Source organism: Venturia canescens, chromosome 5 (genome assembly GCF_019457755.1).
Source record: "Venturia canescens isolate UGA chromosome 5, ASM1945775v1, whole genome shotgun sequence".
In the NCBI taxonomy this organism is placed as follows: Eukaryota; Metazoa; Arthropoda; class Insecta; order Hymenoptera; family Ichneumonidae; genus Venturia; species Venturia canescens.
Window position 1 is genome coordinate 3,404,135 of NC_057425.1, and position 12,737 is coordinate 3,416,871.

At 38.5% G+C, this 12,737-nt stretch overlaps 2 protein-coding genes across 2 annotated transcripts; one reads left to right on the forward strand and one right to left on the reverse strand.

Annotated features, from left to right (window-relative positions):
* Positions 1–28: 28 nt before the first annotated feature.
* Positions 29–7,101, reverse strand: LOC122411244 (histone-lysine N-methyltransferase Su(var)3-9-like). The gene is made up of 9 exons (XM_043419913.1): positions 6,905–7,101; positions 6,259–6,322; positions 6,064–6,174; positions 3,968–5,416; positions 1,974–2,207; positions 1,696–1,854; positions 1,344–1,573; positions 548–862; positions 29–404 (listed from the first exon to the last, which is right to left on the reverse strand). Exons 1-9 carry the CDS (start codon positions 6,974–6,976, stop codon positions 168–170), a joined length of 2,871 nt encoding a protein of 956 aa, XP_043275848.1. The 5' UTR covers positions 6,977–7,101; the 3' UTR covers positions 29–167.
* Positions 7,102–7,530: 429 nt separating this feature from the next.
* Positions 7,531–12,527, forward strand: Cog4 (conserved oligomeric Golgi complex subunit 4). The gene is made up of 9 exons (XM_043419884.1): positions 7,531–7,936; positions 8,064–8,261; positions 8,498–9,081; positions 9,236–9,431; positions 9,507–9,754; positions 9,891–10,113; positions 10,434–10,700; positions 10,928–11,113; positions 11,313–12,527. Exons 1-9 carry the CDS (start codon positions 7,862–7,864, stop codon positions 11,568–11,570), a joined length of 2,235 nt encoding a protein of 744 aa, XP_043275819.1. The 5' UTR covers positions 7,531–7,861; the 3' UTR covers positions 11,571–12,527.
* The last annotated feature ends 210 nt before the right edge of the window (positions 12,528–12,737 follow it).

Below are 12,737 nucleotides of genomic sequence, written 5' to 3' on the forward strand. Positions count from 1 at the left end.
TAAATAGAGATTTAGCAAAACCAAAGTGTTTTTGTTTATAAAGCCTGACTTTATTGGAAACTTGGTACATTGTGATTCGCAGCCCATATTTCATTTTAGTGTTGGAATAATTGTCACGAGTTCTCGTGTTCACGTGTTATATTCTTTTGTATTTGTTGTTATTTTATTTATTTGCGATCGACGACTGGTTGGATCGTCTCGCCTCCGCGGATCTGTCCCCAGCCGATAAGACGCCAATGTTTTTCGACACGTCGCGATAACGCTATCTTTTCGTCGATTTCTGTGCACACCGGGTTCGTCAAACTGATTTTAGCTAAATCGGCTCTCGTCGCTAAAACTCGTCCACCGGTGCTCAGTGATCCAATGTTCACCAATAAAACCTCGTTTCTCGACAACCTTGGTACCTGGAAGTGAAATATAATATTCATCAGTCTTGTCTTGTCCGCGTATTTCGCACTGATTTTAAATAAAAATAATTTTATAATCACAACGAAATATTAAATTTCCCAGCCTTGTTCAATGTTCTTGCGCAAATGATAAAAATTACCTTGGCACCCTTTTTGTCGCCCTCAGTTCGAACTCCCAACAATCGCTTGAGGAGATAATACGATATTTCAAGCTCGATAAATATTTTTGGAAGTGCACCAACGGCGCCCAAAATTTGACCGACCAAACGATCGGCACGACACAATGTTGGCTCTATCTTGGTTCCGACACCGATAAGGCCACCGGGCACAGCGAATTGCAGCTCATTTTGCTCAGCAAAGAGGGATACAATGCGCGAAAATATAGGACGACAGGTCAATTTTCCCTCGCCATCCTTCGACACCAATCCCGGTCGCACTTCAATTTCCATACCGACCTGTGAATTCGAATACAATCTATGAGAATGGGCAAACAAATATTTCCCACGAAATTCATCTCCTAAAATCGATAATTCATTATTTATGTGTATCCACCATTATCAACGTGCTTGTGCACAAATCATTATGACTAATGTTGTATACATCCATAAATTATGGTGATTTATGCGGCTCGGTGCATCGTTCCTGGTAAATGGATGAGATAACATTGTGCTGTTTTATTGAAATGAATGCAGGCAGCAAATTTCTCAATTTCTCGTTCAACCAAACAATTAAATACTACTCGGAAAAATCAACATCAACGACAGTAGTCGAAATTCCTGGATTTTGTAAGCAGAGATCGTAATTACCTTATTTTTCAAATGTGAATTAATCTCAATTTATCGAATGAATCACTGTTCATTCATTTTCGACGACATTATAATACAAATGTTTGTTGTCCTGTGCATCGTTGGTTTATATATTTGATAAATTGTTTACCTTGAGTACTCCTTTGAGAATACTTCCTCCGGCGACACCGCCCTTCAGGTCATCGACCTCGCAACCTGGCTTGTTGACGTCGAAAGAACGGATTACGATCAAACGAGGCTCCGAAGTAAAGTCCCTCAGGGGTACAGGAATCTTTTTCGTGATGTATTCGCATAAGACTTCGATATTGTACTTGAGTTGGGCCGAAATTGGTATCACCGGTGCGCCCTCTGCTACTGTTCCTGTTTAATATTTTTTCACAAACTCCTTTATTATTTCATCTTTTTTATGATCTTGCCATCTGCATTTAATTTATTTTTTACCACTCTGATGTTTATCGCGTGTTAAAAAATCGGTAATATACCTTGAACGAATTTCATGATCTGCTCGTACTGTTCCTTGGCTTGGCCTTCTTTCACCAAATCAATCTTGTTTTGCAATATTACGATATGCTTTAATTTCATGATCTCAATAGCAGCCAAATGCTCCGAGGTTTGCGGCTGCGGACACGATTCGTTTCCAGCTGAAAATTTGTCAATTTTCAATCATTAATCATTCCTCCGAATCAGCCATGAGCAAATTTATCGTGCTCTGACTTATATCTTTAATTTAAAATATATCAGTCGAACATAAATTCCTTACCGATCAGAAGGAGTGCGGCGTCCATCACAGCAGCGCCGTTCAACATGGTAGCCATGAGAATATCGTGACCGGGGCAATCGACGAAGGACACGTGACGGACGAGCTGGAAACGACCTGGGCATGCCGGACGTAAGCATGGGAACGCGTCATCCTTGCTCGAACCACCGGAAATGTAGCAAGAGGGTCTTGGACATTTTTCATAGTCGCACTTGTAGATTTTCGCGTTCGCGTATCCTAAAAATAAATCAAATGAAAATGAATATTTTAACAAAATTCAGAAAATCGATGCTTTTCTCAAGTTTTTTTTTCAGCATTATTTTCTACAGATTTCTCAAAGAATTATTCTCAAACTAAATTTGTTTAGACCTAAAGTCATGTAAATTCGAAGATTGACCGTGGCCAAAAAACACGAGACACTAAAAGAACAAAACTCATCTGGATTTCATTTTATTTATCCATCGATTGTTTGGGATTTATTCGGGATTCTTACAATGTTTTTTGTTTTTTTTTCTTTTTCTTTTTTACATATCACTGTGATACATCGACCATTATATTACTAAAATGATTGATTTTCAAGGCAGTAATGTTGGCGTGTGTCATTTTAGGGCAACTCTTTTTCTCTACGGTGCTCACTCCCCCTCCGGCCCTCTCCAAAAAAATTTTGTTTTACTCAAAAAATCCTCGTTTCGCGAAGATTTTTAGAGGACTATCGTAAAAAAATAATGTCACTCCGAAATGGCACACCCTACACTAATATATTCATAGCGTTGTGTGTTACTACAAATATCGAAATACACATTTTTCCCTCGATTCGTTTAATTTTTTTTTTTATCACAAACGTTCTTGATATTCGATTTCTAGCGTTTGAAATTTCCCCATCGATCGGAGGGAGTGAATTATTTAGAGTATGAAATACGAAATATCTCATACAATTTCTCACTTTTTTTTCACTCACACTTTCTTCGTTTCACAGTTGTCTAGTCTTAGAATCGAGCCTGACCCTAAATAAAACGGTGAAAATGGGTTTCATTCGTTTCATTTACAAAACAAAATTCGTATCAAAAATTCGGTCGACCGCATGAACGAACAAAAATGCCTGGATAACGTAGAAAATATTTGGATACTTTTGTCAAAAATCATGCGACAAATCTTTGGTATTCTGGAAAGATGTACTTTAGTGAGGAGGATCCATAAATTTCTTGTTTGCACACTTCTCTGCTCGAATTTTTTTTTCGATCTTTTCGAATAATGTTATAATGTCTTCTAGAGCGTTGCTTTTTTAGTTTCCCTTTGAATTTTCGACATGATTTTTGTCTGCAAATTCGAAAAAGAAGCTTTACTTCTTTTTATCAATTGATCATAACTAACGTCAAACATTGAAACGTCAACAGTGAACAACGACCACGTTATAAAAATACAATATGGTGGCATGTGAATAACTATATATGTGTTATACATATTTTAATAATGACGTGTATTCTCAAATATTGGCATTCAAAATGAATAAATAATTAATTGATTTGTAAAAAATATACATATGTACGCTATGGAAAGAAAATAATAAACAAATGCATGAGTAGCACAATCAATATGTAACGAAATTTTGAGCACGCATCGAGCAGTCTTTGCCGCTTCTGCCGTGAACATAGGAATATTAAACTGAATGATAAGAAACGATCAAAAGAGATATTGTCTACATTGTTGAGCACCACATTTGCATCTAGTCTTGTTCTCCACAAGTTCGTCATTAGCCTGGCGTGGCAATTCGAACCGTTGACGACATTCGGAGGTTCCGTCGATAGAATAGTTTTTGTTTTTTTCATAATTTCTTGATGATTGGCACATGTAATCAAAGGTTATTTCTTCGTCTTTGGGTATATCCCGTGTCGCAAATAACGCGAGTTTCGGTAAATTTGGGTCGAGACAATCGACCCAAACTCCGTAAACCGCGCAGTTAGGGGCACACGAATGATTTATAAAGTGTGAAACGTTGCCGTAGACAGCAGCGTCAACGGTATAGGGACAGGCATCTTCGAGCTCGGAAACATTGTAGTCGAGATCGAAGAGGTAAGTTCTGCCAGCGGCGTCGTAGTCTTTTCCACGTTTCTCTGCCTCTTCGTTCGTTATTACTTCTCCAACGTATTGCGTCACGAAAGTACCTTTTTTTATGAACTTTAACGTTTTAACGCCCCAGCCACGTCCGTTGAAAGTACGAAAAACGCACAATCTTACATTCGAGCCTCGCTGTACTACTCGATTTTTACAATCAGCCGGGCATTTGCAGCGCTTGTTGCATTCGTAGATCGGAGTTCCCGGCGGTACGCGGACCCGGCAACCCTGTGTGTAAGGAATAACGCCGTCGTACTGGGTAAAACAACATTTGGATCTTGAATCGCAATTTTTGCACTCGCAACCGATCGGGGGCTCGTCCGGGATAATGACTCCGTTGCCCGGCAAGTATTCTTCGATATATAAAAAATCTTGAGGCGCGCTCTCTAAATCGGCCAAATTTTCAACTAGAATCGTTGGTTTCCCTTTTGTTATACTGTTTATTTCGGCCTCCCATTCCATCAACGACTCCAACTGATCCCTCCTTAATTCACCGAACAACGCGTGTAATATACTGCGCTTTATCCATCTGGTTAACTTTTCACGCTTCTTATCGAACGTTCGAGGGTTGAAAAAACTTTTGAGACTACGATAAAGATCGTCCTGATCGGTGAATGTACCGTCGATCGGTTGGTTTCTCTTAATTAATTCTTTCATGTGGTTCTCCACTTCCTTTGCGTCCGGATAGAAATTAGTCTCGCGCTTAAAATTTTCTAACAATTGGACTCGTTCCTTTTCAAAAGTGTCTAACATTTCGGAACAATTGACGAGATTCTCCACCGGCTCCCAGGTGTTAGTTTCGCTCGACCAATTCTTCCATTTGATAAAATAAAGAGGCACATTATTCTTCATTCTCTTGCCGAGTATTTTCTCAACTTCGAACAGGTTTGGTTCGTTACTCGCTTTTTTATTACTGTTAAAACGAAAATTCGTCAATCTTATGTCGCGCAATACGACACGCAATTCTTTCATTTTTATCTCTTCCTTTTTCGCTACGGTTTGATCTTCGGAATCTTTTGACGTTGCGTTTGCCAATGTAGTTGTTGTCGTCGTCTGATTATCCGTATCATTTTTAACGTTACTCGGTGTACTCTCTTCGTATTTTTCAATGTCTGTCGAGTACGAATCTTCTATTGTTGATAGATGCAGACTCTCATTGGATTCTTTATTATCCTTATCGCGAGCAGAATCCTCGCGCTTTGATCGTTTCGCAGGAGGCGACGGTGTTAATCCTGGCGATCTTGGCCTTTTTTCACGATATGCCGGCAGCATTTCAGTCATATCACCCGGTACTTTAGCCGATTCTCCGCTGGGATTCTCCGCCGCACGAGCCTCTGCAATGCCAAACATGTATACGGCGTCATTCACTCGGCTTACATCGTTCTGGAATTTTTTTGCTTTCTATCAGTACACTCCTTGCTTTTTTTGTTTTTCTTAGCATAAGATCATCGGGTGTGCTCGGTGCGCGCTGGGTGCGTTTTTTGTTTAACCTTTTTGTTTTTTGTTTTTATTTTATTTTATTTTTACTTTCCCTCTTTCAGTCTCGTTCTCCTCTTCGTTCTTCTTCATTTTCTCACCTATCTCTATTTCGAATCTGTAACCTAAGACTGTGGCCCTATTGGAATTTTATAACGCGACTGTCGAGGCTAAGTTCAGTCGTAGGAGTACTCTTTGATTATTCAAAGTTTTTATTTCTCCTTGCATTCAGGTGCAACAGAAAAACAGTATTATTTTGGTTTGTTAGCGGAGTGTTTCAAAACATCGGGCAAAAATGACTGCTGTTTGTTAGTTTATTCAAACAGGAGGTTTCACGGATTTAGAAAATCTTTGACGCTAAAAAAATCCCAAATTCACCTCTCAATGCAACATTCTTGACATGTCAAGATTCAGAACAATACAGCATAATTATGACATTTTGTTTGCTTAGTTTTTTTGCATGCTTGTGTTTAGTTGCAAATTTAAGATAATAGAGTACACATACCCAGTTTAATGGTAATGTTGCGCTCGAGCTCATTCTTAAAACGAACAGTTTGCACACCAGAGATGGCTTTTACGATTGTCGATTTTCCATGGGCTACATGACCAATGGTACCTGTGGAATCAACAATACAAACACATGATAAATTGACAGAAAATTTTTTCAATTAATATTCATGAGCCAAAGAATTATGTTTACCGATGTTGATTGTCGCCTGTCTACTGATGACTTCAGGGGACAAGGCTGTTAGTTTGCTGACATCCTGCAGAATATGGGCAAAATATTAAATTTTATAATTACTATTTGCTGTTATGCAACAGCAAAGTAATAAATTTTAAAAATTGCCTGAAGCAAAAAATATATATTTGTGACGAAAATGTAACAGACTTTGTTAACAAAATTCAAATCCAATCACTATTTATGCCGAGACTCGAACATTCTATTTCAATGGTTAATATGCATATAAATATCGACGAGTATATTTCAAATGATTACTCGTTATAAGTTGATGCAACATAGAAAAAATGAGCTAGAGATTGCCCAAAGGAATGAAGACGTGACAGTTGAACGTCTCCAGTTGTTCAACAGATTCAACGGGATGGTGAGGATAATACCAAAAACGTATGTTTTTTTAGGTGTTGGAGAAATGGATTCAATTCAGGAATGGAAGGAATAAGAAAATTTGCGAATAAGCTACAGACGCGTTTGAGATGGAAGAAAGCCCGCGGAAAGAATGATAGCGGGGGTAGCTTGTAGTTTTCAAAGATTGAGGTTACTTCAAGCGGCACGAGTGAGCCGCGAGAGAAAATGCAATATGAAGACGTAGCTTCAAATCAATACTTACCAATTTCGATAAGTCCTGCTTGTAAAGATTCGGTTGACCAGTTGTTACTCCTAAACCTTCCTCGCCCCCCATTATTACAGCCCCTTATTCTTATATCAAACTCCAAATAATACACGCGGTACAGCTGCGGTAATGGGAAAGGAACCGTTCTGGCTTCGCCCCATGAAACGGGCAAGGGGAGAGCGATCACAGCGATCATGGCGGGCACTCCATAAGTATTCCTCGTTGTTTCTCATTTTATACCCCAGAGCGCTCTACTGTTGGAAGTCCTGTGGGGGAGGAGTCAAGTTAAAGGACAAATAAATTATTACGCCCACATTATACTTTCAACAATAAAGTCACGATCAAGGAGGTCACGATGTTTACAGAGCATCGGCTACGCTCACGTAGGGAGAGTGGTAACTTTGAGGCAGAGAGGAAACTCTATGAGAAAAGTTGTTAGAGAGTGGGGAAGGACGATGACAACACAGTCGGTAAGAAGAGCTTGGTTGTATCGGCAACCGCTACAGTCCTGTAGAAATTATGTGAGTGTGTGTGGTTTACGACTCGGATACTTTAGCTACGTTATTATTATTGTTATTGTTGATCCGCTTGGCTGTATGTGGTTGGCTTCGACGCGGCCGAATGACTGCTGTAAAATGGTAAAAAGTAGGATGGCTACGGATGTTGGTAATGAAGGATCTGCCACAGTGTTGGTGTGAAAAGAATTGTTTTTTTGAGGAATGTGTTTCGTCTCGGCTACAGTGGCAGACTCATCAGTGGGATTGATGCCAACTGTACCTTATATCCCAGATTCTAGACGCCTGTGGCCACAGTCCATAAAACATAACCTTAAATTCAAAACATTCATATTTCAACCAACAAATGTATTCGTTACAGTTCTTCCCGATGTAAAAACAACCTCCTTAGTCAAATATTTTACTTAGTCTAAAATATTTTAATATTTTGAGCGAAGAAATGATCGGCGGAGGAGAATTACTGGTTAACGAGGAAAATTTATCGACGATATGTCGACAACTGCAAGAAGCCGAGGTAAAAGTGACACGTCAATACATATTATTATTGTTATCATTTGTATAGTTATTCACAAAAATAATCGTATGTTTAATTTATTATTAATATGGGTGGACGATAACTATCCTTTTGTACCTGTACTTAGGTACGGGTGAATAATGAACTGGAACAGATGCTTCAGCGACACTGTCATGTGGAAGCCAAACTACAAAATATCAGCAAGGTCCTTCCGAATGTTGTTGTCATCAGGGCTGAGAGTGAAAAATTCTGCGCAATGATCAATAGAACCAATAAATTGGCAGAAGCTGTCAGTGCCAAAGTTAGGCAACTGGATCTTGCCAGGGTATTCATTGTTATTTAAAAAAACTTTGAAGTTGAATAATATTTGGGAACACGAATTGAGCTATTAATTTCTTTTTTTGAATGCTTTTATAAAGTCTTGGGATCGAATATAGCTTCATCTGTATATAGCAATTTGTAACTATTACACGAGCTAAGCGGAATATAAAAATCTTATTGATATTTGATAAAGGATCAAACATACATAAACTTATAAACAAAAGCATGAATAATTTACAGAGCCGAGTCTGCGAATGTCAAAGTCGTGTGCACGATATACTGGATCTGCAATTATGTAGCGAGGGTGTAGCGACAGCATTGAGAAATGAGGATTATGAGCAAGGAGCAGCACATGTCCATCGCTATTTGTCGATGGATCAGAATCTTTTGGAACGAACAGCTCTTGACGTCTCTGGAGATCGTACTAGTATCGCAGGTTCACTGATAACTCTTCAGCAAGCTGCAAGCGAGTTGAGAGCCGTTGTAACTCATAGATTTGATGAGGCCGTCAAGTCTGAAGATCTTGCTTCGGTCGAGCGGTTCTTCAAGATATTTCCGTTATTGGGTATGCACGATGAAGGGCTAAAGAAATTTTGTCAGTATCTTTGCTCCAAGTTGCAAGATGCAGCGCAGAAAAATCTTAAAGCTGCGCTAGACGTCAAAAGTAACGATAGTCGAGCACCCGTTATTTTCGCTGATACTATCACTCTCTTATTCGAGGGCATCGCCAGGATCATTGAAATACATCAGCCGATTATTGAAACGTATTACGGTCCTGGAAGACTGTTGAAAACAGTCACCATACTGCAAAAAGAATGCGATCGGTAAGAGAATGAAAAATGTTATTGTAACAATGACGATTGTAGTTGATATGAAAGCTCTACAAACGTCACAGACGTCACAATTGCAATTCTAATGAAGATGTAACATCTAGCATAATATTGTTAAACAAAATTGCTCAACGTTTTGATTGAACAGGCAAATAAAAAAAATCTTAGCGGAATTCATGAGACATCGTGGGATTCAGAAAAAAGTGCAACTTATAAATGATTATATGAGAAAGCAAAGTCCGGAAAAAGCGGATCCAAAAACCCTCGACCTTTTACTCGGCGAGCTGACGATAATGCACGCGAGATCAGAATTATATATCAGATTTTTGAAACGAAGAATAACCGTAAGTCGTCATAGTTCGTTCAACTGTTATTCTAATTACCGCACTTGAGATTCATTGTCACATGGAACTTCACAGAACGATTTAGAAATCAGTACTCCCGACGAGAGTCAATGCGAATCTCAATTCAAGGAATTCGAGACACTGATTAAAAATTCAGAATTGTCACGTGGTATGCAAGAATTGTTGGGCGCATATCTCGCTTTGGAGAGATACTTTCTCGAAGAAAGCGTCAACAAAGCTGTTGGTATGGATACTCTCGATCAAGAGCAACAAACCTCAAGTATGGTAGATGATGTGTTTTATATCGTTAAAAAATGCATCAGGTGAGTGAGCAATGAAGATTCATGCTTTTCTTCTAAAATTCTTAAAAAAATGAGTATTCATTTTCATTCAGCTAAATAATTCGAAACAATATGAGAGAAACTATTATTATTACACTTGATATTTGTAATTACAAAGGCGATCAATATCGAGTTGGAGCGTCGATGGAGTTTGTGCGGTCGTTAACATGGCATGTGGCATATTAGAGGGCGAATTTTCGAACCGTTTGAGAGGACGATTGCGACAAGGTTATCCAGCTGGTTATCTCGATCTTGCTCAAGCCTATAGTGCACTTCAAACCAGTATTCAGCAGGGTCGCCTGCAAGCTTCGGACAACGAGCTTGCAAGGTTGACGTTTCTAGTGAGTTTTTTTTGACATGCATTCTATGCACCTACGATTCCGTTACTGCACAGTATCACATTCCAGTCTTTTCCCCCGTTATAGGATAAGAGTGTTTCTTCTAAATGTTGTTTTTACAAAATTGATACTACAGACTTGTGCTTTTTAGTACGAAAATAACCATTTCGGCAGTTTGAAATCGAAAAATATGTAACTTTATACTTAGGACTTACAAAATTATGCAAAAATTGATGTACCTCGAGTTTGAGAAAAGATTCGACCGAAAACCTATATTGAAAAAGTTTTATGTTTTCCGTGCTAAAAAAACTGTTGAATTACAGGCGTATCTTAACAACACTGACGTCAGCATTGAATACGTCGAAACTCTTGGACAAAGTCTCGCGGCTGAAATAGACGCAGCTTTTCCACAAATGCAGAAAAAAGACCGTGGAAAGGTCGACAGCTGTTTGGCCGGACTGAAAGCCGTAACGTCGACTTTGCGAGCTGTGATTGATTACGGATTAGAACAATTACGTGCAAGCGCTGTTAAACCACGAGTCACGCCATGGGTAGACGCGTTTTTGTCTGTAAACCATCACGTTAACGAGGTAAACTCAGGGACGTAGGATCATTTGTTTTTTCGCAAAGAAAAAATTAGCACGGTACAGAGAGTGAAATCAGTTCCGATCGTCTTTTTACGTAACTTTCAACTAACCATTGGTTTGAGCGAATGTTTTTTTTTTTTTTTTTTTTTTTTTAAGTTTCGTTGAAGCGTGAGGTACTGAGGCGGTAGAATATTACCGAATTTGATAGATTCGATTTATTTCGCTTGCAGGACGAGTTACTCAGATACGAGACCGACGAACCTTTCGTTCAGACTTTAGTTATGAATCTCGAGGGTTTGTTGCAAGCATTCAAGGACAGTCTGACGTCAGCGAATTACGATGCCCTGATCGGTATTCTAACGGCGGAAGTTACGGCGCGTTTGGAAAAAGTTGTTTTAAAATCAACGTTCAACAGGGTAACAAATTTTTCAAAATTTGAAAAGTTCCTATGAAAAATTCTTCGACCATTCTTTATAGAAAACCAGTCGAAATGTCTTTGCTAAAATTAATCTTCGTCACGTACAACAATTCACCGCTTTGTTTATACAATATTAATCGATTCGAGGAATTAGTCACAATTGAATGCTTTACCCATTGATATTATTTCTTCATCAGGCTGGAGGATTGATACTGGACAAAGAAATTCGTTCACTGGCGAGTTATTTAGCTGCAGCAACTTCTTGGTCTATACGTGACAAATTTGCACGATTGACCCAAATAGCAACAATACTTAGCGTGGAGAAGGTCGAAGAATTATCCGATTATTGTGGTGCGGATGCGATAGCATGGAGATTAACGCCTGTTGAAGTCCGAAGAATAGCGTCACTCAGAACGGACTTGCGGCCCGAGGATATTAAGCGACTCAAATTGTAAATTTTCTCCATATTCTTCAGTCAAATTGTTAAATGCATAAAATATATAGAAATTTACTTGTTCATTTCTGAGGGTATGACAATGCAATTTTACTGCAACTTTATGCAGATCATTAGTAATCAATTTTTCAATTGAATGTATAAAATAAGTAAATATTAACAAAGACACCATAAAGTGAATAAAACAATTATTTATTATTGAAGAAGAAGAAAAACATTTATTGTTGAAGCAATATAACAGCTTTTTTACGCGTAAAAATAACGGAAAAATGGCCTATAAGTGTGAAGGAATTAAAATTTTATGTTTCCTTTGCATTATTGTACTCCGAATTATTCAGCGAAAAAAAATTGTTAAAAAGAGTCATTACCGTGATTGCTGATTCATTTTTTCATGATCCCTGTGTTCAGTCTTAACATGTGGTGATCAGCCCTGGTCAGAAAAATTGCCAGAGCGTACGCGCGATAATCCTCGGGCCGAGAATCCTTCCGAACCGACCCTCATAAAAAACGCGCCTACGAAGCATCTTATTAAGTTTTATAATTTTTACACATTTCAATTTGTCATTCAAGCATTACCTTTAAAACCGAAACACATTTTTCTGCGGTAAGTCGCGACATTTGGTCCGGCTTTCAGAGTCGATCTTTGTCTAATTATTTAGCGGATTTTTCCAAGTTTTTTCCCATGTTTTTTTTTTGTAAACCTCTCTCCCTTTCTACATTTTTCTTCGAGTTCATATTCCACCATTAAAACAGTCAGTAGTTCACGAATCTTCGAACCCAACGCATCGTGCAGCACTCCGCGAATTTGTAATCCTTCTTCTTCCTTCGCGTCACTCGAACAATAGTCTTTACAAGTTTATCAATCTACCTTTTCATGTTAAAGATTTGTCAAGACTAGTTTTAAGATTGAAATAAATTTTAGAGGGTTGTAATAAACAGCCCGATTTTATTTATCAAACAAATTTCTTACATCCCGTTAAGTAATCGGAAAATACGAAATTTTAAATAATAATGACAATAATCGAACAAAAATGTAACTTTTTCTCCAATTGTGACTAAAAAAATACATTTTCAACGTTCAAACTCCGAGCTTGGGTTGCATGTTCGAAAATAGTTCTCAAAAAATCCGATGGTACCGCCACTCCCTGACTACAATCCTACAATCGGT

Coding starts and splice junctions, on each gene's coding strand:
- LOC122411244 (XM_043419913.1), bottom strand. CDS start 6,976: ATGGGGGGCGAGGAAGGTTTAGGAGTAACAACTGGTCAACCGAATCTT. Junction 6,175..6,258: donor ACAGGCGACAATCAACATCG/GTAAACATAATT, acceptor TTGATTCCACAG/GTACCATTGGTCATGTAGCC. Junction 1,574..1,695: donor GATCATGAAATTCGTTCAAG/GTATATTACCGA, acceptor AATATTAAACAG/GAACAGTAGCAGAGGGCGCA.
- Cog4 (XM_043419884.1), top strand. CDS start 7,862: ATGATCGGCGGAGGAGAATTACTGGTTAACGAGGAAAATTTATCGACG. Junction 10,701..10,927: donor TAAACCATCACGTTAACGAG/GTAAACTCAGGG, acceptor TTTCGCTTGCAG/GACGAGTTACTCAGATACGA. Junction 11,114..11,312: donor TAAAATCAACGTTCAACAGG/GTAACAAATTTT, acceptor TTTCTTCATCAG/GCTGGAGGATTGATACTGGA.